The sequence below is a fragment of the Diabrotica virgifera genome, chromosome 6 (assembly GCF_917563875.1).
Source record: "Diabrotica virgifera virgifera chromosome 6, PGI_DIABVI_V3a".
Classification (NCBI taxonomy): domain Eukaryota; kingdom Metazoa; phylum Arthropoda; class Insecta; order Coleoptera; family Chrysomelidae; genus Diabrotica; species Diabrotica virgifera.
The window spans coordinates 178,092,497-178,119,189 of record NC_065448.1 but is presented as its reverse complement, the minus strand read 5'-3'; the positions used below and the strand labels follow the sequence as shown (position 1 = coordinate 178,119,189).

Genomic DNA, 26,693 nt, shown 5'->3' with positions numbered 1-26,693 from the left:
GGCATTATATCTCTTGGGGATATCGCTTGGCTAAAATTGGCTGAGCTTGTGGTATGGAGTTCGTTAGCTACCGAAACATTTTGCAGTTGATAATGTGACGAGCTAGAGGGTTTATGGATAGGCGATACATCTCTTGATGGCACCAAGTTGTCTAAAATGTTTGAATTTTTGACAGCGCCTTGAACTTCATCAGATGTTGAACGAGTTTGTTTTATTTGTGAAGTATGACCATAAAATTTATTAGTGGATAGTGGTGGTAGATTTTCATTTGTTCTGCTTTTCTTACTAACCGTACTGGAACTTTCAGCCCAAACATAATCATTTTTGGGTGCATTACAGCGGTCGGCAACATCTGCAGTATCACGAGTGATATTTTCTACACCGCCATTGTCATTATTTTGAGTTAAAAGAGGACGGTCAGTAACCTCTGCAGCCGCAAATGCCATATCTGGGAAAATGTTGTTATCATAAGGACAAATTCCCGTTTTTTTAAAACCGGATAAAGCATTTTCAAGTGTTGCAGCCCTCATATATGCTTGACCAAATATTTCGCTCACATCAAGTATCGTCACGACTTTACCAGGATTTTTTTTACCGTAGTTCTCGGTATACAATAAAACTATTTATACCGGAGTAAGGTTAGAACGCCCCCTAGAAATAGCGCTATCGGGGGATGGCAGGAGACAGATTTAAATCAAAACTAAACCGTCTATTTTTGTATTTTTACTAATGCCATACTCTGTATGAGAGTACAAAGACTCGTTTCATATAGTTTCTCTGAACCGCATTTTTGGAATATTTTCCCAGCGGTGCCTTTTGATATTTTGATATCTAGGTCAACAGAAAACTAGAATCGAGTCGCCATTTATTTCAAGAACTTAGTTACTACTCTGTTCAAAACATTCTATCTAGAAACAAGATGCACCCTTATATTCAAAAGCACCAAGAATTAAATAATGATGATTTTCAGAAACGAATAGTATTTTGTGAATGGGACTTAGAAAAAATTAATGAGCAGAGAGATTTTTTTGATTATGTCCCATTGAGTGATGAAGCTACATTTCATCGAAACGGTTCTGTTAATTGGCATAACTTTCACTACTATTGGGGGAGGGGAGGGTATGTGTGGGGAGGTATCGTCGGTAACCATGTAATAGGACCATATTTTTTTGAAGATAACTTAAATGGTGAGATTTATTTAGATTTTATCGTAAACCAGTTACCGATATTATTAGAAGAGGTTCCACTTAATATACGTTATACGTGAACAAATATGGTTTCTACATGACGGTGCTCCTGCGCACCACAACGAATTAGTACGTGGTGAACTTAATGATCAGTTTGGTGAAAGATGGATCGGAAGGGATGGACCGGTAAAGTGGCCCTCAAGGTAACCAGATTTCAATAAAATCATTTTTTTGGGGTTACGTTAAGAACGAAGTATATAAAATACCTCCATCAACAACCCAGGCAACCAAACGACGTTTTTATAACGTAGATAACGTCATAAAAATGACCAATTGACGTGTTTCTATGACGTAATATTGACGTTGAAAATCACGTGTATTTGTCTCATCGATTTGACGTCATAATTGTGACGATTTTAAAACGTCTAAAAGGTGACGACTTTTATACGTCGGTAAAATCACGTCTTTAATACTTTCAAAAAGTGACCTCTTTCAGATGTTTCAAAATAGGTAGTATAAAAAATAGGTAACATGAAACCTATAGGTCTACGTCCCATGTGTCGAAGATATACTACCATTTGTTTAAGATCGCTTGTGCATTAGAAGCAATCTAACATTGATTATGCATGATTGTACCAGCCCTCGCATTATAGAATTTTCACTATTTATATAAGTATACCTACTTACTGTGTCAAAACTGAAAAACATACAAACTAATAAATAATTTATTAACAAATTACTCGATAAAACTCGATAACACATAGGTAGTTAGTTCATTAACAGAAAATAAACATAACCTCAAACAGTTGTCAAGAAGAATACTTCATTAAACTAACTCACTGAGCAAAAACGAATACAATTCTCTTAATTAACACGTTTCTTCAACTAAATATCTAAATGAAAAGTCTTATTTTATCAGACAAGACACAACCACGTAAACAATAAATGAGAAATTTCTTATGAAAATTATTTAACGAAATTGTTTGGAGTAATACAAACAAGCTCCTCCCAATTTTGTGACGTCAGACTTAAACTGTCTGAAATGAAAACGTTTTTTAAACGTTATTTTAACGTCATTAATCTTACGTATTTAAAATCACCTACAAAAGACGTCTATATGACGTAATTTTCAAACACGTGTATATATTCAACCAAAACTGACGTTTCCTCGACGTTATATGACGTCAGTTGGTTGCCTGGGAAGGGACGATATGAAAAATAGAATCCGAAGTGCATTTCAAAATATTTATTTACAAATGCTTAGTAATGTAAGCAACTCTTTCAATGGCCGCTTTCAAGTATGCATAGATGTTTTGGGAGGTCATTTTGAACACCTTACTTAAGTAAGATAAGTTAAAATTACTAATTAATGTCAAACTGTCAGTTTCCTATAAATAAATCATGGCCAACTCACAATAATTATTGGTAAACGTTAAAATATCTACCAAATTAATACTTTAATGGAAAAATAAAAATATTTAGAAAACTGATAACTTTAGGTATAGGGAGTAGGGGAAGTCGGGGCAAAGTGAACCAGTTAAGATTTGTCAAATAATATGACTTATACGAAGATAATAATTACGACTATTTTTTGTTCATACGATAGCAGAACCATTTGGCTACATATTCCAATATCTAATAACTAAAAAACAGTTTTCTGTAATATGCTGTAGACATATTTCCCAAAAGTTGCAAAAAGTTCACTTTGCTCCACAGGCGGGGCAAAGTGAACTTTGTGTTTGGGGCAAAGTAAAACATATCAGATCAATTAAACATTTTATCAGGAAATACAATTAAACAAACTGAAAACATAAAAGATTCTATATAAACTGGATTTTTCCATATCTGAGTCTTTTATGGAGAAGCTTTCCCATGATTTGAGATGCAGTTATTACCGAGATATCATCTACCTCTGGAAAGACGAAGATGTTCCAGTTTCCTCTATACTGTTTCATAAATTTTACTTCATACCCGTTTTTTAATGGATCTTTAACTTGGGCAACAAATTCTTTTTTTATTTTATCATTAGTTAGTTGAACTAATATAAAATCTTCGGCAAATACATTTTTCGTTGGAACTGCATTAAGCTGGTTTGTTTGCAAAATTTCAACATCTTCATCACTGAAGGTTTCTGTGTCACTGGAATCTTCGCACAAGTGGGCGTCATCAACATCATGGTCTTCGGAGTTAGAAGATTCTGGAACAGCAATTTTTCGTTTTACTGCAACTTTTTTTTCTTTTTTCACTATTTTTGCCTTCTGTTGTTCTTTTTCAGCTTTTAGGTCAGCAAGGTAAGGGGAAGATGTTATTACCGTTGTAGATCCTTTTTTCTCTCCTTTCTCAGAGCAGTTTTAGGAGCTACTTTAGGGACGGCATTATATCTCTTGGGGATATCGCTTGGCTAAAATTGGCTGAGCTTGTGGTATGGAGTTCGTTAGCTACCGAAACATTTTGCAGTTGATAATGTGACGAGCTAGAGGGTTTATGGATAGGCGATACATCTCTTGATGGCACCAAGTTGTCTAAAATGTTTGAATTTTTGACAGCGCCTTGAACTTCATCAGATGTTGAACGAGTTTGTTTTATTTGTGAAGTATGACCATAAAATTTATTAGTGGATAGTGGTGGTAGATTTTCATTTGTTCTGCTTTTCTTACTAACCGTACTGGAACTTTCAGCCCAAACATAATCATTTTTGGGTGCATTACAGCGGTCGGCAACATCTGCAGTATCACGAGTGATATTTTCTACACCGCCATTGTCATTATTTTGAGTTAAAAGAGGACGGTCAGTAACCTCTGCAGCCGCAAATGCCATATCTGGGAAAATGTTGTTATCATAAGGACAAATTCCCGTTTTTTTAAAACCGGATAAAGCATTTTCAAGTGTTGCAGCCCTCATATATGCTTGACCAAATATTTCGCTCACATCAAGTATCGTCACGACTTTACCAGGATTTTTTTTACCGTAGTTCTCGGTATACAATAAAACTATTTATACCGGAGTAAGGTTAGAACGCCCCCTAGAAATAGCGCTATCGGGGGATGGCAGGAGACAGATTTAAATCAAAACTAAACCGTCTATTTTTGTATTTTTACTAATGCCATACTCTGTATGAGAGTACAAAGACTCGTTTCATATAGTTTCTCTGAACCGCATTTTTGGAATATTTTCCCAGCGGTGCCTTTTGATATTTTGATATCTAGGTCAACAGAAAACTAGAATCGAGTCGCCATTTATTTCAAGAACTTAGTTACTACTCTGTTCAAAACATTCTATCTAGAAACAAGATGCACCCTTATATTCAAAAGCACCAAGAATTAAATAATGATGATTTTCAGAAACGAATAGTATTTTGTGAATGGGACTTAGAAAAAATTAATGAGCAGAGAGATTTTTTTGATTATGTCCCATTGAGTGATGAAGCTACATTTCATCGAAACGGTTCTGTTAATTGGCATAACTTTCACTACTATTGGGGGAGGGGAGGGTATGTGTGGGGAGGTATCGTCGGTAACCATGTAATAGGACCATATTTTTTTGAAGATAACTTAAATGGTGAGATTTATTTAGATTTTATCGTAAACCAGTTACCGATATTATTAGAATAGGTTCCACTTAATATACGTTATACGTGAACAAATATGGTTTCTACATGACGGTGCTCCTGCGCACCACAACGAATTAGTACGTGGTGAACTTAATGATCAGTTTGGTGAAAGATGGATCGGAAGGGATGGACCGGTAAAGTGGCCCTCAAGGTAACCAGATTTCAATAAAATCATTTTTTGGGGTTACGTTAAGAACGAAGTATATAAAATACCTCCATCAACAAGGGACGATATGAAAAATAGAATCCGAAGTGCATTTCAAAATATTTATTTACAAATGCTTAGTAATGTAAGCAACTCTTTCAATGGCCGCTTTCAAGTATGCATAGATGTTTTGGGAGGTCATTTTGAACCCCTTACTTAAGTAAGATAAGTTAAAATTACTAATTAATGTCAAACTGTCAGTTTCCTATAAATAAATCATGGCCAACTCACAATAATTATTGGTAAACGTTAAAATATCTACCAAATTAATACTTTAATGGAAAAATAAAAATATTTAGAAAACTGATAACTTTAGGTATAGGGAGTAGGGGAAGTCGGGGCAAAGTGAACCAGTTAAGATTTGTCAAATAATATGACTTATACGAAGATAATAAATACGACTATTTTTTGTTCATACGATAGCAGAACCATTTGGCTACATATTCCAATATCTAATAACTAAAAAACAGTTTTCTGTAATATGCTGTAGACATATTTCCCAAAAGTTGCAAAAAGTTCACTTTGCTCCACAGGCGGGGCAAAGTGAACTTTGTGTTTGGGGCAAAGTAAAACATATCAGATCAATTAAACATTTTATCAGGAAATACAATTAAACAAACTGAAAACATAAAAGATTCTATATAAACTGGATTTTTCCATATCTGAGTCTTTTATAGAGAAGCTTTCCCATGATTTGAGATGCAGTTATTACCGAGATATCATCTACCTCTGGAAAGACGAAGATGTTCCAGTTTCCTCTATACTGTCTCATAAATTTTACTTCATACCCGTTTTTTAATGGATCTTTAACTTGGGCAACAAATTCTTTTTTTATTTTATCATTAGTTAGTTGAACTAATATAAAATCTTCGGCAAATACATTTTTCGTTGGAACTGCATTAAGCTGGTTTGTTTGCAAAATTTCAACATCTTCATCACTGAAGGTTTCTGTGTCACTGGAATCTTCGCACAAGTGGGCGTCATCAACATCATGGTCTTCGGAGTTAGAAGATTCTGGAACAGCAATTTTTCGTTTTACTGCAACTTTTTTTTCTTTTTTCACTATTTTTGCCTTCTGTTGTTCTTTTTCAGCTTTTAGGTCAGCAAGGTAAGGGGAAGATGTTATTACCGTTGTAGATCCTTTTTTCTCTCCTTTCTCAGAGCAGTTTTAGGAGCTAATTTAGGGACGGCATTATATCTCTTGGGGATATCGCTTGGCTAAAATTGGCTGAGCTTGTGGTATGGAGTTCGTTAGCTACCGAAACATTTTGCAGTTGATAATGTGACGAGCTAGAGGGTTTATGGATAGGCGATACATCTCTTGATGGCACCAAGTTGTCTAAAATGTTTGGATTTTTGACAGCGCCTTGAACTTCATCAGATGTTGAACGAGTTTGTTTTATTTGTGAAGTATGACCATAAAATTTATTAGTGGATAGTGGTGGTAGATTTTCATTTGTTCTGCTTTTCTTATTAACCGTACTGGAACTCTCAGCCCAAACATAATCATTTTTGGGTGCATTACAGCGGTCGGCAAGTATCACGAGTGATATTTTCTACACCGCCATTGTCATTATTTTGAGTTAAAAGAGGACGGTCAGTAACCTCTGCAGCCGCAAATGCCATATCTGGGAAAATGTTGTTATCATAAGGACAAATTCCCGTTTTTTTAAAACCGGATAAAGCATTTTCAAGTGTTGCAGCTCTCATATATGCTTGACCAAATATTTCGCTCACATCATGTATCGTCACGACTTTACCAGGATTATTTCCTAGCCAATTCTGAACACCCTGGCTATAATATGAACTCAACGGAAACATAAACGCAACATCAAGAGGCTGCAAACGATGAGACGTGTGTGGGGGAATTATAATAATGTGAACGTTACTTTTTCTTGCCATTAAAATCAAATTTAAATTTTTAACATGTGTTGAATGACCGTCACAGATAAGTAACACTGGGTCTTCTTCTGTTGGCTTAGCATATTTTATAAAATGTGTGAACCATGTTGGTGCAAAAATATCACTTTGCATCCAACCTAAAGGATGAGGAACTACTATACTTTCAGGTGGTAGACTCCTTGAGAAGTTGGGATTATTTTTTACACGAGGGAATATCAGCAGAGGTGGTATATATTGACCTGCTGCATTAAAACAAATTTCTGCAGTGATGAGTGTACCTCGCTCTGCAGATGAGAGGCTACCGACCTGTTTTTTTTCCTTTAAGAGATAACACTTTGGATTGTCTATTTGGAACTGTACTAATTCCGGTTTCGTCACAGTTATAAATTCTACTGGGAGAAAATTTGTAAGTGTCCATAAGATGTTTTAAAAGATCAAAAAACTTTTTGACATTTACTTTATTAAATGCAGATGCTCGGGCTGCAGATGTTGTCTCCGGTATTCGAAGAGATAAGTTATGGTGTCTTTGCATAAATTTGGAAACCCTAGTCTCTTCCTGCTAGTTGTTTTTCTTGAGAAAATGTGTGCGGAATATTATTTCTTTCGGCATATTGATATAAGGTGCCTAAAATTCTGAATCGTTAAACCAAACAAATGTCGTTCCATGTCAAGTACATGCTCATTTAATTCATTTTCCTGTTCTGGCGTAAATACTGTTCTAAATCTACCTAGCCCTTTCTTTGCTGCCAGGTCAGATGTTCTATTTAATTTCAGTCTTCGGAATAACGTTGCTGGTGGCACATTAAACTGTGTAGTAGCTGCTTTGTATTTTAATGTTGCCTCCCGAACAGCATCAATAGCATTTTTCATCGATTCCTCTGACCAAGACTGTTGATTGCTTTTACGAACATACGTTCTAACCATTTTACCTTAAAGAGAAAATTCTCAACATTAAAAGTGTACTCACTCCAGCAAACAACTAATTTATAATATATCTATAGTAGTCTTTTTATCCGGTTTAATTTTAGGCGATACAAGAATTAGTAAATTAATCTCGGATAATTATTAAACCGAGATTTACAAATCCCGACTAAATATAGTTTCTAACCTCCAACCTTCAATAAATACATTTTACAAATCTACCTACTACAAAACAATAGTGGGGGCAAAGTGAACCTAGGATCACTTTGCCCCTTGTGAAAAACTTCACTTTACCCCACACTGGTACTTTTTTGACATTTGACATGTAATGTGAAACTGTCATTACATATCATCTTCGTTTTCTTGCACAACTATCTCTAATTAGATGCCTAACATAATACATTAACAACGTTTGAATGTAATAATAACTAGTTGAGTTATACATTAGATTACACACTTACCAGATTAGAATTTTACCACGATAAAATAAAAATTTCATCCACAACTTAGCAGCTTTCGTCAAACGTGTTCTCGTCGTAAGCACACTGTTACCAACTTAAATATATTCAATTTACGTTTGAAACTGTATAACTAGCGCGAATAATTTACAATTTAAAAAGATAGTTCACTTTGCCCCAACGGTTCACTTTGCCCCGACTTCCCCTACTTCATAAAATTTGAAGTACGATATTAGAACTTTTCGATAGTGATATAAAATACAGGGTGTTCTATTTAAAATTACCAAGAAAATAATGTACTTGCATTTTGACTTACCCTGTATTTGATTTAACGAATATTATAAAAACGAATAAGTTTTATAATTTTTAACAATTATTAAAAAACTATGGTTGCAATAGATCAATGTTTCTATACTCCTTTTTAATTATACAGGGAGTTAAACTTGATACGATTTTCAGGTAATATTGGTTATAACTTTTTAAATACCCGGTATAACATAATAAAAATTTACATTGTTGTGATGTGGAAGTGAAGCAGATTTCAAATTCAAAATAAAATACAGGGTGTTCTATTTAAAAAAAACATAAGTTTGGTCTGCCACCATCTTATGGAACACCCTGTAAGATTGTAACTAATTTTAAAATGTGGAGTTTAAAGGTGCCTACAATTTTTGTTAATAACTTTTTTTTTGTAATTTTTACTATAACAGATCTACTGAGCTTCCTCACACTAATCAATCACCCTGTATATAGACGGAGAGCTAGAGCCGAAATCATCGTCATAAGTAATATGGAGTTTTTCCTGTGAAATGTGTCCACTGTATATTGACAATTATGACCCCTTTCAGGCTGACACCTCAGTGGATACAGGAAGTAGCAATAAGGGATGAAAGGGGAAAGTTAGTGCAGTCATTAAAGGTTTTCACCTCTTGTTTTGTTAAACCTCCGTCGATTTGCATGAAAATTGGTGACTAATTAGAGCATACCTCAAGAAATAAATCTGATTTGGTGCCAACTTGCACTTTTACCCTGGTGGTGAATACCACCCCTTCCCGCGGGTGAAAACAATTTTATTAAAAAAAAAACCACAAATCGATAGAGGGACAAATTTTAAGTAAAATTTGTTATATCATGTTATTAAAATAAATCAGTACTTTTTGAGTTATTAAAGATTAGACTTGTCTATTTAAGAGCATATGCGTAAAGTTACGGATGATAAAAGTAGATAGGCAAAGCGGTTTCTGGCACATCCCCTAAATCGCAACCCTTAAATATTAATAAATGCCAAACGGCTTAACGTAGGATGACGTGTGACGTATCGTTGGAAAGGGGATGAAAAAGGGGGTTGAACGCAGTATGTGGCGTGCGCATCAGAATATGCCAAAAGGGCATTACGTCATATCTTCTTTTCTATTGGTCCGATTTTGACGTAAGAGGGCGCGTCGGAACGGGGAGGGGGTAAAGAACACATAAAAAAGATGGCGGCAGTGCCAAAAGGGCATTACGTCATATCTTCTTTTCTATTGGTCCGATTTTGACGTAAGAGGGCGCGTCGGAACGGGGAGGGGGTAACGAATAAGTTGAGACAAAAAACAAAGATGGCGGCAGTGCCAAAAGGGCATTACAGCATATCTTTGTTGCTATTGGTCCGATTATGACGTATGGAGTGTCAAATGAAAGCGGTGACGACACAGAAGCCAACTGTCAATTCTTCTTCTGTCAACGTTCAATATTAACTGTCAATTCTTCTTCTTTTCCGTATAGTGCCTAACAGAACGTGACATTTGACGTATGACGTGACAAACGAAATAAATAAGAAGAATTGACAGCATCATGACAAACTAAAAGAAGAGGAAGAATTGACAGCAACATGACAAACTGAAAAGAAGAAGTTGACATGACAAACGAAAAGAAGAAGAATTGACAGCAACATGACAACTAACAGAAGAAGTGACAATGGCTTAACAAAATGAAGAAGAATTGACAAACCGGAAAGAAGAAGAAGAATTGACGGCTGCGGAAAAGAAAAAGAGTTGACATGACAAACGAAAAGAAGAAGAAGAATTGACAGCAACATGACAACTAAAAGAAGAAGTGACAATGTCTTAACAAAATGAAGAAGAATTGACAAACCGGAAAGAAGAAGAATTGACGGCTGCGGAAAAGAAGAAGAAGAAGAAGGTGACGTGACAAACGAAAAGAAGAAGTGACGATGGCTCGACCCAAAGTAGAATTAACAAACCGAAAAGAAGAAGAATTGATAGCAACAAGACAAACGAAAAGAAGAAGAAGAAGTAACAATGGCACAGCACAATGAAGAATTGACAAACCGGAAAACAGAAGAAGAAGTGACACACCGAAAAGAAGAAGAATTGACAGATGGCTTGACACAAAGAAGAAGAAGAAATTAAATACGAGTTTATTATTCATAAAATTCACATCTAATACTAAGTATTAAATAGAATTTCATTAGTCACACAAAACGAATGTGTCAGCGGAAGCAAGGCACATTCCCAATCTCATATTACACCTGTAACATGATATTGCAATAGTAAGAATGTAGGGCAATGACCGCAAAAAAGCAACGATTATATTTTTTGCAACATCGCCAGAAACACCTTGCAAATTTTACACGACTCGTTAAAACGGAAATTAAAACTGCAACTTATATAAATAATATTCACATGTCTAATATTGCATTTTAACCTGATATTGCAAAATAAATAAGAATGTATAATATGGCAATGACCGCAAAAAAAAAGCATCAATTATATTTTTTAGTATACGATTTCATTATTATGACACAGCACATTCTACCCGACGCGTTAATAACGGAAATCAAAACCGCAAACTCTAGCAATAATATGCACATGCCGTTTCAAAGAATCCTGCAAGTACATACATGTAAATTTTAATGCGTCATCAGATTAACCTACTATATAAATAGAAATCGGGGGATAGCCAGTTCATTGAGTTTCCGACAGGCATAAAGTACACCAATTGTGTCCGAACCACAGTTTCTGAACGTGTCGCTAGTTAGTTCGCAGTGCAGTGATAAATACTGAATCAAGGTAAGCTATCTTTGTTGTTCATATTAAATATTTTTTCTGTATGTATTTGTTGTGTACTTGTGTTTCATGTCTTAAATATTTTTTAAATAAGTTCTTGTGTTAGTATTATGTACTTGTGGTTCTTTTATCTATGTTTAAAATAATTACGTGCAAAAAAATTCACGTCTACTGTGCTTTAATAATTGTGGACTATTTCTATTACTCTCTCCCCAATTTTCTTTTGCCGGCCTTCTATATACTTGTGTTTCTTTTATCTATGTATTTTTAAAATACTTACGTGCAAAGAATTTCCCTTCTCCTCTTCTTTAATAATTTGTGGATTACTGTTTTCTATTTCTCTGTGTTCCCAATTTTTTGTCGGTCTTCACAATTCACAATTTCTTATTTTTACACGATCACATTATTTTGTTAATGTAAATTATCGATTTGTTGTTTTTTAATGTCTCTGTTTTTGTTACGTACTTCTGTGGATTTTGTTTTCTCTAAACTATTATTTATAGGAAAATAGTAAGATTTGTGCACGTTTTCTAGCAATTGTTTCTTATTGTTTTAGATGGATTTAACAAAAATAAATGCCGTTTCTTTGGTTGCAGACCGTAAACCAATAATTAAATTAAACGAACTACCAATAAACGAGCCACAAAAAGTAATAGACGCCAAGCTGGTGAAAAATAAATTTGGCCAAGTAGTTTTGCTGGAACTGGAGGAGAACGTTGTGTTCCTGCCAAATAGAGTCACAAACGTATATACTCCATTCATCTCTGACTTTGCAACTAAGAAGTATTCCATTATATTTCGAGGACTGATCGATACCGGATACCACCGCCCATCAGCAAAATTTGAGATAATAGACAACTAGCTATTAGAATAAAGGAAAAAGGGTAAGTGATCTTGTTCTTTCTTGTATCTTTTGTGTTTGAGTAGCCATGCAACATAAACAAGTGATCAAACAGTCTGATGATTTGCTTCACATTATTAAAACGCTTCGTAAAATAATGTTTGACAAATTCACTGATAGGGACCGTAAAGTGTGGACAAGACGTGTAAATAGTCAAATTTGGAGATGCAATAAAGTTATTAAAAACAATAAGCTACCCATTGGAACAGTTAGAAAATTGCAAACTAACATAGGTCATTTTAAGCATTTTAGACAAATTATTTTAAATTTCAATAATAAACATGTTGGGATGGGGTTTAGTTCAAAATTACGCAATAGAGTTAAATGGGAAAATGTTATGTCGTGTTTTGCCAGTCGAATTAAAACCGGTGTAATAGTAAATTTAACTCATAAGGACATTGGCCAATTTTTAGAGGATGCTTATACTGTTTTTAGCAACAAAATTAAAATTATTTTGAAAACACATAGAATACTTAAAGTCAATACTGCATTTTGCGGGGAATTCATTAAAAAATCAAGTGATAGTGAAAGTGTAGATTTAAAATATTTTAATACGAAAAATGCTATTATAGATACATCGACTGATTTGCATCTTTGGTTTCGTGAAAATGTTAAAGATAAAATTTATACAAAGCTGTCCGAATTTGCAGAAAAAGATTCAGGAGCCGCGCTGTCTAAAGTAATTTCATTAGAGGTTAATATTAATAGAGTGGACATAGGAAACGGCTCGTCCTTCATTGACTTGCCAAAAGAGATTAGTAATAAAAAGGCTTGTATCAATGTTCGTAATTTTGATCAAGCATGCTTTTATTGGTCAATAGTTAGTGCTTTGTATCCTGTTACTACAAATCCACAAAGAGTATCCAAATATCCACATTATTCTACTATTTTGCAAACGGACAAATTAGAAAGCCCAATGCCATTAAATCAAATTTCAAAATTCGAAAAACTAAACGCCATATCCGTCAATGTTTTCGCATTAGAATTAAATATAGTTAAGGACAAACAATTTTACGAAGTAGTGCCTGCCAGACTGACACCATCAAAGGTGGAAAAGCATGTTAATTTGCTTCTTGTACAAGATAAATATTTTCCAAAATTAAATGATTACGATGCTCCTCCAGAAGATGACGATCAGACGGAAATACGTTTTCATTATTGTTGGATTAAAGATTTGGGAAAATTAGTACAGTCACAAGTGAATAAGAGCAAAAGTAAAAAATATATTTGCGATCGTTGTTTAAACCACTTTAGCAGTGAAATCAAACTAGCAGAGCATGAAGAAATGTGTTCGGATATGAATAAATGCAAAATGACTGTTCCTAAATATGATCATGTGGGTTTTCGCAATTTTACGTACAAACAAACAACTCCGTTTATAGTTTATGCCGATTTTGAATGCCAATTACATAATTTTACGGATTCCAATGTCAAATTGAGTAAAACAGCAAAATATCAGAAACATGTACCTTTTAGTGCAGGTTATTATTTTAAATGTGCTTACGATGACAGTTTATCTTATTTTAAGAGCTATAGAGGTGAAAATTGCATGGAGTGGTTTGCAAAAGAAATGGCTGAAATTTCCAAATTTGTAAATTCCAAGTTGAAAACAATTATACCTATAGCCGAAAAGACTAATACAAATGGAGCGACTGTTTGTCATATTTGTGAGAAACGCTTTTTGGCTACAGATACAATTGTAGTAGACCACAACCATTTTACCGGAGAGGTACGTGGATTTGCACACCAAGCATGTAATTTGAACTTTAAAAAATTATTTGTTGTTCCCGTGGTTTTTCACAATTTTAGTGGTTACGATTCGCATTTTATGATTATTGATTTATGCAAACATGGGCACTTGAGTCTACTTCCAATTAATAAAGAAAAATATATTTCATTTACATTACACTCTGACGAACATCAAATTAAATTACGATTTATTGATTCACTAAGATTTATGGGAGCTTCACTCGACGAATTAGCATCAATTTTAGACACATCGGAAAAGAAGATTTTAAAACGAGAATTTAGTAATTTAGATGATGATACATTCAATTTGTTAACTTGTAAAGGAGTATTTTGTTACGATTATATCGATAGCGTGGAAAAATTAGATGAAACTTCTTTACCCAACATTAGGCATTTTTATAATAAGCTAAATAATGAATATATTAGTGAAGAGAAGTATGCTCATGCGCAGAATGTTTGGAATAAATTTAATTGTAAAAATTTGGGTGAATACAGCGATTTGTATTTGAAAACAGATATTCTGCTGCTGGCTGATGTGTTTGAGCAGTTTCGACAAAAATGTCGAGACACGTATAAACTAGATCCTGCTTGGTATTATACCATGCCAGGATACACGTGGGATTGTATGCTGAGATACACAAAATGTAAATTAGAATTGCTAAAAGATGTGGATATGATTTTGTTCATGGAAAAAGCCATAAGAGGCGGAATATCTGTTTGCAGCAACAGGTATTCGGAGGCCAACAACAAATACATGTCGACGTATGACCCCACACAACCCTCTAAATACATCATGTATTTAGACGTGAATAATCTGTATGGCTGGGCCATGAGTGAGGCTTTACCAATAGGAGGATTCAAATGGATTGAAGATGGTACCAAATTTGGTGTTGCATCAAAATCCACTAATCTTCCCGAAGGTCATATTGATATTATGTCAATACCAAATGATGCGAAAGAGGGCTATTTTTTCCAAGTTGACTTGGAGTATCCACGCGAATTGCATGATAAACACAAAGATTTTCCATTTGCTGCCGAACACCGCATTCCGCCCGGTTCAAAATTGCCAAAGTTAATACCGACCTTATATCACAAAACAAAATATATTATTCATTATAGAAATCTTAAACAGGCATTAGAGAACGGTTTAATTTTAACAAAGATACACAGAGTGTTGAAATTTAAACAATCTGCGTGGCTGCGACCATATATTGAGTTAAATACCAACTTACGAACAGCAGCCACAAGTAGCTTCGAAAAAAATCTCTTTAAATTAATGAATAATGCTGTGTTCGGTAAGACAATGGAGAACATAAGACGTCATCGTATCGTAAAATTATGTAAAAAATGGCATGGAAGGTACGGAGCTAAAAATTTGATTGCAAGTAGTCGATTTCATAGTCGAACGATCTTTCATGAGAATTTGGTGGCTATCGAACTGAAAAAATCAGAAGTATGCTTTAATAAACCCCTGTATATAGGCGCAGCAATCCTTGATATATCCAAATTATGTATGTACGATTTTCATTATAACTTTATGCTTCCAACGATGGGAGAAGAAAACTGTTCATTGCTGTACATGGACACAGACAGCTTTATTTATGAACTGCAATGTTCAGATGCATATAGAGAGGTTTTAAAAGCATATCCAAGCAAATTCGATACCTCCGACTACGCCGAAAATAACCCATATGACATAGAACGATTAAATAAAAAAATCCCTGGATTAATGAAGGATGAGGCAAATGGGAAAATAATTACACATTTTATTGGGCTAAGATCAAAAATGTACACATTTAAAATGCAAATAACAGACGTGGAGAGGGAAAAAGAAAGACAACGCCTGGAACGAAAACAACTAAACAAAGAGAGAATTGAAAGCGACGTAAGCAATTTGGGAATAACCAAAAAGGCAAAAGGAGTGAAATATAATGTCGTTCGAAATAAAATTACGTACGAAGACTATGAAAAATGTCTTAAAGAATTCAAAATTCAAAACGCAAGCCAAAGATGTATTCGGTCATATCAACATTCAGTATTTAGCATCGAACAATCCAAAACGGCTCTAAGTCCTTATGACGACAAGCGGTACTTAATACCAAAATCATTTAATACGCTTCCGTGGGGGCATTATAATACATAAAACGGCAGTGTCATCACTAAACATTTATTTGTTGTTGTTGTTGCAGAAATACAGCAAAAGAAAAGATGGTAACAACATTACGCACACAATCTATAAAAACTATTTGTGAAAATATCTTGAACATAACTGAATTTGTTGAGATGTCACCACTGCCGTGGAGCCTTACTGTAGAAATTTGTAATAATTATAGTATTTATCGCTTTCGAAAATTATATGAAACTGATTATTTGCATAAAATACAAATATGTGATCAAATAGATTTTGAACAAACAAAACGTGAAAACGAAGCAGAAAGAAATCATCTTTGTGAGTCAAATTATTATAAAGAGAAAGAACTTAATATGTATTGTGTTTGTTTTTCTGCATTTGTAGCAGATGCTATTGCTTTAAACTTTTGTTTTAGCTGTTTCAAACTTTTCCGAAACGTACTTAAATCAAAAAATAAATGTTATGGTTATGAACAGGTTCTTAATTGGAATGAATATCATGAATATGAAATAAAATATTTGTATGATTTAACAGATAATTGGTGTCAAAATTCGTTTGATCACGTCTTGTTTGATACAACTTGGTCCTTTCAATGTAGATGCTCAATGCATAAATAATTTTCTTCTTTTTGCGCAGTATATGGTTACTTAAAAAAAAGAAAAGATCACTTATCGCAAAGTTTTTGTAAATTGTATATAAAAAATATTATCCATTGTATAATGTAATTTTTATTAATAAAATTGTTTAATCTTAATTTTTGTTTGTTTTATTTATATTAGGTAAAAATAAAAGACAACATATTTATTAATATTATTTATTCACAACTATCCAAATCATTTACAACTTTATTGCTATAATACCATACATATTCATTCAAAGCTTGACTTAACAAAGTATCTGGAAAAATTCCACAAAACGCAGTTAAAGCGTGAAGTCGACTATATAAACTGTTACTCTTATGACAATTTTGCTGAATAAAGTATACAACATTTCTATAATACGAAAAAAACTGTAAATTGTCCAATAACGACACTCGTTGAGACACTAAATCAATGTTTGCTCTCAGGATCTGGCTTACATCATCTTCACATAAATAATATTCGATTCCGTGTTTCTCGATAGTCAGGAACTTTACATTTTCCATTACCAATTGTCTTAGTTTGCAGAAATCACCACACTCAAATTCGATTGGATCATACTCATCGGCATAGGTCGGCAAAGGTGGTATGAAAAATTCTTCCATAATTTGTATAAACATCTCAATTAGGGTAGTCCACTCGAATGTGTTTAAACTGATTCTTGTAAATTTACCATGTTGGTACAGAATAATGGATGGAGAAAACTGTCGAGCTGGAGATAGGCCAATTTTTATGTGAAAACATCCTATTGGATAGGTAGTTTCCAATAAATAATATGGTTCATCTTTGGCAGCTTCTTCATATTTTTCCAGTACTCGATCTAATTCAGCGTCGTAGATAATTGTCTCTTCACTTTCGTATCCGCTATCTTGAGAAGTCATAGTACTGCTGTTGCAACTGAATACACAAGTCGGTTGAACTGAATGTGACGGATGGTTGCTGAGAGAATTTATACTTTTTCAATCCCCCACTCTTTGCGTGTAATTGTCAGCATTTTCTAAAAAATGTATGTCTACGCGGCGTATCGAAATATAGATCCTTAAACTACATCTGAACTAGTAATCCAACTGTTGTGTTTGCTATCCAATCCTAACCATTTAACATACATTTTATTGCCTTTTCGTCTAAGTACTTTTTCAACCAAGTAAATGTCGGGATTTTTTGTTTTCTGTAATTCTTCTTCGTAAAACCCGCCGCTAATCGGTGTACCTTGCATGTCTTCGAGCAAATACGTTATAGGATTCGTTATCTTAACTTGTACAATTCTAAATAATTCTGTAGTCCAATTGGGCGTGTAGGCCTTTTCAAAGAAATGTTTTGCCTTTGATATACGTACAATGTCGCCAACTTTAAATCTCCGTGGACCGGCAATCTTTAAATGACTATAATTTTTGTTTAAAATGGCTTTTTCATTGGATTTGTTGACATGAGATGGCTTGTATCCTGTTTTACTGTGCTTTGTATTGTTGTATTCCTCAGTGACTGTAGGTAGTGCATCTAGCCATTTGTATGATCCATGTAAACTAAAATACTTGTACAACTTTGCTTTCAACGTTCTAATAACTCTTTCACAAATGGCAGCCTTCTTAACCGTGTATGTGCTGTAATGATTAATTTCGTGTTTTTTCATTAAATTTTGAAATTTTCTGTTGTAAAATTCGGTTCCCTGATCAGATTGTAGGTTTTTCGGAACTCTTTGAGTACGGGCGAGAATATCCGAAAATGCGCGAGTAATTTCCTCACCTGTTTTGTTCTTTAGAGGACGTGTCCAAACAAATTTTGAAAAACAATCAATTACAACTAGTATTAGTTTGTAATTTTTATTTTGGTGCGCATAAGGACGCATTTCAGCCAAATCCATCTGCCACAAGTCATCGATTCCTTTGATTATTGTTCGTCGACGAGGATAGTTTTTTCGTGATGGTTTATGCAACTCATACACCACCTGTTCCTTTTCTTTAGACATTTTTATAAACGACTTTCAATTGCTGTTAGGCGGGTATCTATATTCATCGAATGAAGGTTGTCTACTACATCCTGTAATGCCGCGTTCATTTCTTTTATCTTCTTTTCCATCTTCATATCGTATATCGCATGATGTGCAATGGTTTCTGCAGCCGATTTTATATTCTTATCCGTATCCTTTTTTAGTGTATTCAAATCATCTTTGAATATTTTTTGCAACTTTTGCTCGAGAAGTGGAACTGTGGTTTTATGAAGCTCTTTTCTTACTTCGTTTAGTTCCATGGTTAAATTCTTTATATCATTAGTTTTTTGCTGCAACAACTTATTTACATTATTCTCCGTGTCCTTTTTTAGTGTATTCAAATCATTTTTCATTATTTTCTGCAACTTCTGCTCGAGAAGTGGAACTGTAGTTTTATGAAGCTCTTCTCTTACTTCATTTAGTCCGATGGCTAAACCTTCTATCTCCCCAGTTTTTTGCTGCAACAACTCACCATGTGTTTGAATTAATGGTGACTGTATGTTACGCAACTCATTTATTTGTGCATCGACGTATTTTTTCGTTGCAGCATCACCATTTTCTGATGGATCCTTGACATTGCAAATTTTCACATTTTCGGCATTAATATTTCCGTCAGAAGTATGTGGAAATGTAACTCGCGTCACCTTTTGAGCGCTACCACCACCACCACGAGAATGATGACCGAATTTGTCGACACTCATAATGGAAATGATATTGTCATTCTCAGTTACTCTATTATATTAGCTTCTTTTAGTTCATTGATGATGGCTACAATTTCGTTGTCGAGAGATGTGTTGCCGGCGTCTTTCGAAGCCACCAAGAGTTGAAGACGATCCACCAATTCATTTGGGTCGTCCCAGTAAATATATTCCCTAGGCAAATCATTGTATGTCAAATGCGTAGGTAATCCAGAACCGACATCTCCTCTACTAGTTTCTGTATGACGACGTTGAGGTATTAATGATGGAAGATTAGGTTTAATAATTTCCTTCCACTTGTAGCCGTGGGTTCCCTTTAGTGTACCATCCCGTCTTTTATGAGCGCCGGTTATATCCAACAATGAAATATAGTCTTTAACGTCTTCTTCTTTAAAATGATCAGGGTCTTTGTAAAATATTAACTCATATAGTCCACGTGTCCCTTTAACATATTTTCCTTTCGTTACAATCCTACCATCCCGAGTGAAATTAATATCAGTGGAACCAAGTGCCCATTTTGCCGTTTTGCTATCATAGGTTGGACCGTATACCTTATCTATTTGATCTGAAGATATCCCGTGATTTATCACGTAAGGTTGAATTAGAGAATGATATTGGTCTAGGTAATCTTGAAATACTTGTTCGGATACTTCATCTTGCGATTGGTTTGTTTCTATGTTATCTTCGTATTCTTCATCTTCTTTATCGTTGTTTTCAAACACATCTCCATCACTTATAAATGATAATGGTGGTGTAGGATTTTCCTCTCTATCTGGCTCTTTTTTTAGTCCTACTTGTTCCTTTTTCACCTCTTCTTCTTCTTTTTTAACTTGTCTAAACTTGTTATCGATAGCATGATGCAACGTTTTTGATGATTGCGCAATATTCTTGAGTGGTTTCGAGATTGGTTTAAAAAGTTTATTTAGTGACTCATCTTGTTCTGTCTTGCCTAATTTCAATGCCAAATATTTTTTGCGAATTGATCTAGCCAATTCGGCAACTTTCTTCTTGCGCATGGCAATGGCGACCGCATCATAAGACATTTTGTTGACAACTAAACAATACATCAACTTACAATTTTATATATTTATCAAATCCTTTGCGGTATCGGCCATTGTTAAGGGGAAAATCTTTCATAATGACCAAAGTACCATAGCGGTCTGTCGTCCAACATTCTGAACACATTTTTTTAAATTCATCAAACGACATGTCTGGCGATACGTGTTCATCAAATATATGCTTCAAATTTATCTCGTCCTGCTTGAATAATACAATCATGTTACAATTGTCTCTTATTAGCTGCTTCGGTATTTTTGAATATGTTTGACATAAATAAGCGGCATCGATATTTTTATGTCTGCACATGGAATAATACTCGCGAATCTTCTGTTGACCATCACATGCAACATCGTCAAATAAAAAAATTGAGTTTGGTTGTGCTTCATCTGGACTGATAATTTCTTCATTGTCTTTGAATGGAAAGTACCCAACACCTTTGACTTGGGCTATTACATCTTGCAGTAGTTGGTATTTCGGTTGAAAAAGGGATTTCGAATAAACATAGACATTTTTGAATTTGGCGCCATTCGGATTAAATAATAGTGATAGCATGACATTCGTTTTTCCGCACCCACTTGGACCGCAAATAATGGCTCTAAATGAGTTTGGTAGCAATTTACCATGTTTACTGACTGTCACTTTCTGGACAATGTCCAGATTATCAATTGGCAACGTCTGCTCTTGTTGAACGATCTTCATCGTGTGGCAAGTGTAGTACATAAGTACGGCAATATATTATAGATGTCATCACTTGCATGGCATCAGTCCAATGTTGGTCGTCGAAGGAGGAGGTCTCGTGAACTCTTTAATTAATAAACTGCCATTTGAGCTACATATTCCTGGCGGTTATCATTACTGTGGACGTAAGTAACTTTGCGACAATTTTGTTGTGTTTTATAAGTAAAAAAAATACGTTCTTTATAGCTGGAACAAAACTACAAAAACGTCTTGCACGCGGAGATCCAGGCATTAATCCATTAGACGCAGCTTGTAAACAGCACGATATCGCTTACTCGCAACATCCATCTCTCGAAGAACGTCACAAGGCCGATAAAGAATTGGAAAATAGAGCCTGGGAGCGATTCAAGTCGAAAGACGCTAGCTTTGGTGAAAAAACTGCTGCCTTACTTGTAACCGGTGGAATGAAGACGAAAAGAAAATTGGGAATGGGATGTCAGTTACGTCGTGGAAGAAAGGGGCGTTACTCTTTCAATCGCGATGTTGTCTCAAAAATTGCAAAGTCCATGAAGAGAGGAGCATCGTTACAAGATACTGCTTTGACTGCTGTACGGATTGCAAAATCCATAATCAAAAGACTTGGCGGTCGAAAAGAAATTGATGTTCCTCGCGTACTACCACTAAAATCTGGAGGTTTCCTACCCCTCATACCTCTCTTTGCCGGTCTTTCGGCATTGGGGGCTTTAGCAGGTGGTGCTGCGGGGGTGGCAAAAACTGTGGTCGACGCAAAAAATGCCCAAAAGAAATTGGAGGAGGATATACGTCATAATAAGGCAATGGAACATATCGGTTCGGGTCTGTACCTACGTAAGAAACCCAGAGGCGGATTCGGCTTGTATTTGAAAAAAAACTTCCAATAAAGCTGCCCAATCGTCCGCTGTACGACTTGGACATTGCACATTACGCGAAAATACTTAACATACCACATTTTCGAGGAGTTTTCATGAATGACGCTCTGCCTAGAGACGGCCCTCGACAACGAGAATGTGCAATAGTTAACTTGGATGTGTCCGCGCATAACGGAACACATTGGGTAGCATATAGAAAGATAAACAACGACGTGGAATATTTCGATTCATTTGGTAATTTGAAGCCGACCAAAGAACTTGTGAAATATCTGGGTGCACGTGCCAGAATTTTCTACAATAATCACCAGTATCAAACTTACAATCAAATCGTTTGTGGGCATTTATGCTTAAAATTTTTATATAATGGACAGTAGTAGATTGCTTATGTCCCATATGTTTCGCGAAAAATGTTTTACAGAATATAGTGAAGAAGAACTAAAACACATACCGCTAGAGTATATTATACGGACTGTTAGACCTTCAGAATTGTTAAGTATATGGCATAAATTGCCTGGGGAATATCGAGGAGAATTTAACTTGCAGATACTACTTCCGTGCTTCGTACATTACAACAGACCAGATTGGAGGACTCACTGGGATGGACCACCCGATTCTCAAGCATCTTGTCATTTATGTAAACTTGCTTTAGAACAAATAAAAAATATGTGAAAAAAAAAATTGGTGTTTATTCAACTATATATATAAACCTATTAATCTATCGACTTGAATCAGTCATCATGTCGCAGTTGTTGAGAGTAGTTAGTACCACTTATACATTTTCATTTCAACCACCCACACCAATCGTGTTGGATCCGAAAAAAGATTACGAAATAGCTCTTCGTGCCTTCCATTCCTACAACAGTATACCAAACATTGAAAATAACAAGTTTTATTACTGCAATGACAAAAACAAATGGCAAAACTTTGCTTTTCCCGATGGATGTTATGAAATTGCCGATATTGAAGAATACATACAAAAGAAACTGGGTGCTGACAATGAGCTTAAACCAGAATCGATATTTAGTCTAAAACCTAACCACAACACGTTGCAGTGTCAAATATTTAGCAAATATAGGATTTCGTTTAAGCAACCTGATAGCCTTGGTACAGTATTGGGATTTTCTCCGGCAATACTCAATCCTGGACGGATACATACTTCGAATCTACCTGTTAGAATTATTAAAGTATCTAGCATACGCTTTGAATGTAACATTAGTACTGGAGCCTTCGACGGTAACAGACCTGCTCATACGATCTACGAATTTGTCATACAATCAAATCCTGGGTACGCAATTGACGAAACTCCTCACAATTTGTTGTATTTACCCGTTGTGCCGCAGCGTGAACTTACCAATATCACTGTCTTGGCTCTCGATCAAGAAGGACGACCTGTAAACTTTAGAGGAGAAGAGAGCACATTGGTGCTGGAACTTAGATCAAGAGGGAAATGGGACTAGTAATAAGGTCATCTACTGCTCAAAGGACACCATTAGTTGTGCAGCCGTCCAAGCGACAACATCGTATTAAAAGAACACCATTAGTTGTGCAACCGTCCAAGCGACAATATCGTATTAAAAGAACACCATTAGTTGTGTCGAAGCGGAAACCTCTTACGTTCGCAAAAAAATTGTTTTTACAATCACTTGGTTTTAAACTAAAAAATGACAACAATGTATGGAAAACGAGCTCGTTCAAACGACAGCAGCGTAATGCCTCCAATATTCGATATTTATCGTAAGCCAATGTTTGATGAGTCGATTCGAAAGGCCGAATACCGAACTTATGCACCATTCATCAAATCATTCAACTGTAATGATATTGTAGAATTTAGCATTAATCAAGTTGACTCGTTTTTTGCAATGAGCGAAACCTTGTTGTGCATTAAAGGATCACTCGTCGATAAAGAAGGATCTGGCGTAGTCAAACTAGCCAACAATGTGGGTGCTTTTCTTTTCGATTCGTGTACGTACAGCGAAAGCGCACGGGAGATGGAAACAGTGCGGGATCCTGGTATCGTAAGTGCTGTACGTGCCATGACGTGTTACAATCAAGAAGATTCCCATTATATGGTTATGGCGGGTTGGAATTACCCTAATGATCCCATTCTACACGATGCAGATAATTCATTCAACATACAGATACCTCTTAAGCATATTTTTAACATTTTCAACGATTATCCAATGATTACGTGTGGTCGTCAAACAATAAGACTAGTTCGAGCTCGAAACGACAACGATTGTTTAATTATTACTGATGAAACTACAAAAGCAAAGATTAACATCACCAACATTGAACTCAGAGTGAAGCACATATTTCCAAATGACGAAATTAAACTAGAACTAATGAAGTCCATTCAACAAGATCAACCTATAGTTATTCCATTTAGAAAGTGGGAATTGCACGAATTGCCTACCATTACCAAAGGTGCTAGGCGTGAAGTTTGGGCCGTCAAAACTAGCACATCAGTTGAAAGACCACGTTATGTCATTGTTTTCTTTCAAACAGGCAAACGTAACACGATTACAGCTGATCCTACCTTATTTGACAATGTTAGCATCCAAAGTATTAGATTATCCTTAAATGGAGAATATTGGCCAAACGAGAGAATGCAGTTGGATTTCAGCAAAACTGACTACAACGAGGCCTATTTCAACTATACCGAATTTTATCCCAGCTACGTACATTCCCACCAAAAGCGACCTCTACTCGATTTCTCAGCTTTCAAGAATCGTGCATTGTTCGTCATCGACTGTTCAAAACAAGAAGAAAGCATGAAAGCATCCACTGTTGACGTAAAACTAGATATTGAAGCACATAATGGTTTTCCCGAAAATACCAAGGCCTACTGCATTATAATTCACGACTGCGTAATGGAGTACTACCCACTTACCGAAATTGTAAAAAGTCTAAATTAGACGCATAAAGTGTCAGTAGTACAAGAGCAGTCATCATGAGAGTAGCATTCGTAGATATTCAGGGATTCGCTGTGGACGGGTGGTTTGTTCCCAAAGAACTTACCATCGAAATAGGTTTTAAACGAAGTCATTACATCTTTTTACCTCCGAAACCATTCAATGCGCTAAGTAATGATGATAAGAAGACAGCATCATACGTGGAGAAAAAACTGCTTGGCATTCGATATTCTGATGGAGCAGTAGAATTGTCCAAAATAAATGAAATACTAGAAACCAAGTTGTTGTATGCAGCCGATTACATATACGTTCGAGGAGAACAAAAAGCAGAATTTTTAAGCAAGAAATGTCACATTTTTGGAGTTTTTCCCCTTATTATTGATGTTTGCAAGTTTGATGGCACGCCTCTTGCTACTGGAAACGTTGGTCCTGCTACAAACCCCTGTCACGCCGTTGGACTATTTTCGTGTACAGAAAGAAATGTGGATCGTCTACGTCACTGGTTTTCTTATACAATATTACCATTGTAATTTTTCTATGTATAAATAAATATTTTTAGAGAGAGATTTTTGCTTTTTTATTTAAACACCTTATTTACTGATCAAGTCTTATATTACATGAAGATTCAAATTTTCTCTTTACAATTTCAAACATAATTTTTAAAATTAAGATAAATATAGATGCTAATATTACACAAGACATTGCAAAGACATTGTCTATTTCACTTTTCACATACTCGCTGGTGTTGTTGCTGGCACCCATGGTGTAGGCTGAATACGTCTCAATGGATATGTAGCTTGTGGTAGTTTTCTAAAAGCGTAAAGACCTTGCTGCTGCTGCTGTAAATTCAACTCTTCAGGCTTCCACGTTTTGTCCTCAATATGCAAACTATCGAAATGTCTTTTAATTTGTTTTATATCCTCATATGATTTAATATCTTTATTTAACTGATTAAGTTTAGTTTGAAATTCCATAACCCTATGTATGTACTCGGTGGGATTCATATCAGTACTGAACATGCTCAGTGTCACAATGTCTCATAAATGCCACGTTCTGCGTCAAATGTCGGACGGAAAACTGAACAATGTCACATATCTACGTCAAATGTCACGTTCTGCGTCGAATGTCAGCGCTTTGCCACGTCACACATAAATGTCACGTCATACGTCAAATCTCACGTTCTGTTAGGCACTATACGGAAAAGAAGAAGAACTGACAGTTAATATTGAACGTTGACAGAAGAAGAATTGACAGTTGGCTTTTCCACGCAATCGTTGACATAAGATTTAACGGACGAAAAAAGAAGAAGAATTGACAAACGAAAAGAAGAAGAAGAATTGACAGTTGGCTTCTGTGTCGTCACCGCTTTCATTTGACACTCCATACGTCATAATCGGACCAATAGCAACAAAGATATGCTGTAATGCCCTTTTGGCACTGCCGCCATCTTTGTTTTTTGTCTCAACTTATTCGTTACCCCCTCCCCGTTCCGACGCGCCCTCTTACGTCAAAATCGGACCAATAGAAAAGAAGATATGACGTAATGCCCTTTTGGCACTGCCGCCATCTTTTTTATGTGTTCTTTACCCCCTCCCCGTTCCGACGCGCCCTCTTACGTCAAAATCGGACCAATAGAAAAGAAGATATGACGTAATGCCCTTTTGGCATATTCTGATGCGCA

General features: G+C 35.4%; 2 protein-coding genes across 3 annotated transcripts in view; both read right to left on the bottom strand.

The window, feature by feature from the left end:
• Positions 1-26,693, bottom strand: part of LOC114336915 (cystathionine beta-synthase-like) — a 208,254-nt gene that overhangs the window by 137,716 nt on the left and 43,845 nt on the right. The gene's annotated exons all lie outside the window — the stretch shown is intronic.
• LOC126887041 (uncharacterized) lies at positions 7,476-8,373 on the bottom strand. The gene is made up of 2 exons (XM_050654360.1): positions 8,287-8,373; positions 7,476-7,833 (listed from the first exon to the last, which is right to left on the bottom strand). Exon 2 carries the CDS (start codon positions 7,826-7,828, stop codon positions 7,499-7,501), a length of 330 nt encoding a protein of 109 aa, XP_050510317.1. The 5' UTR covers positions 7,829-7,833; positions 8,287-8,373; the 3' UTR covers positions 7,476-7,498.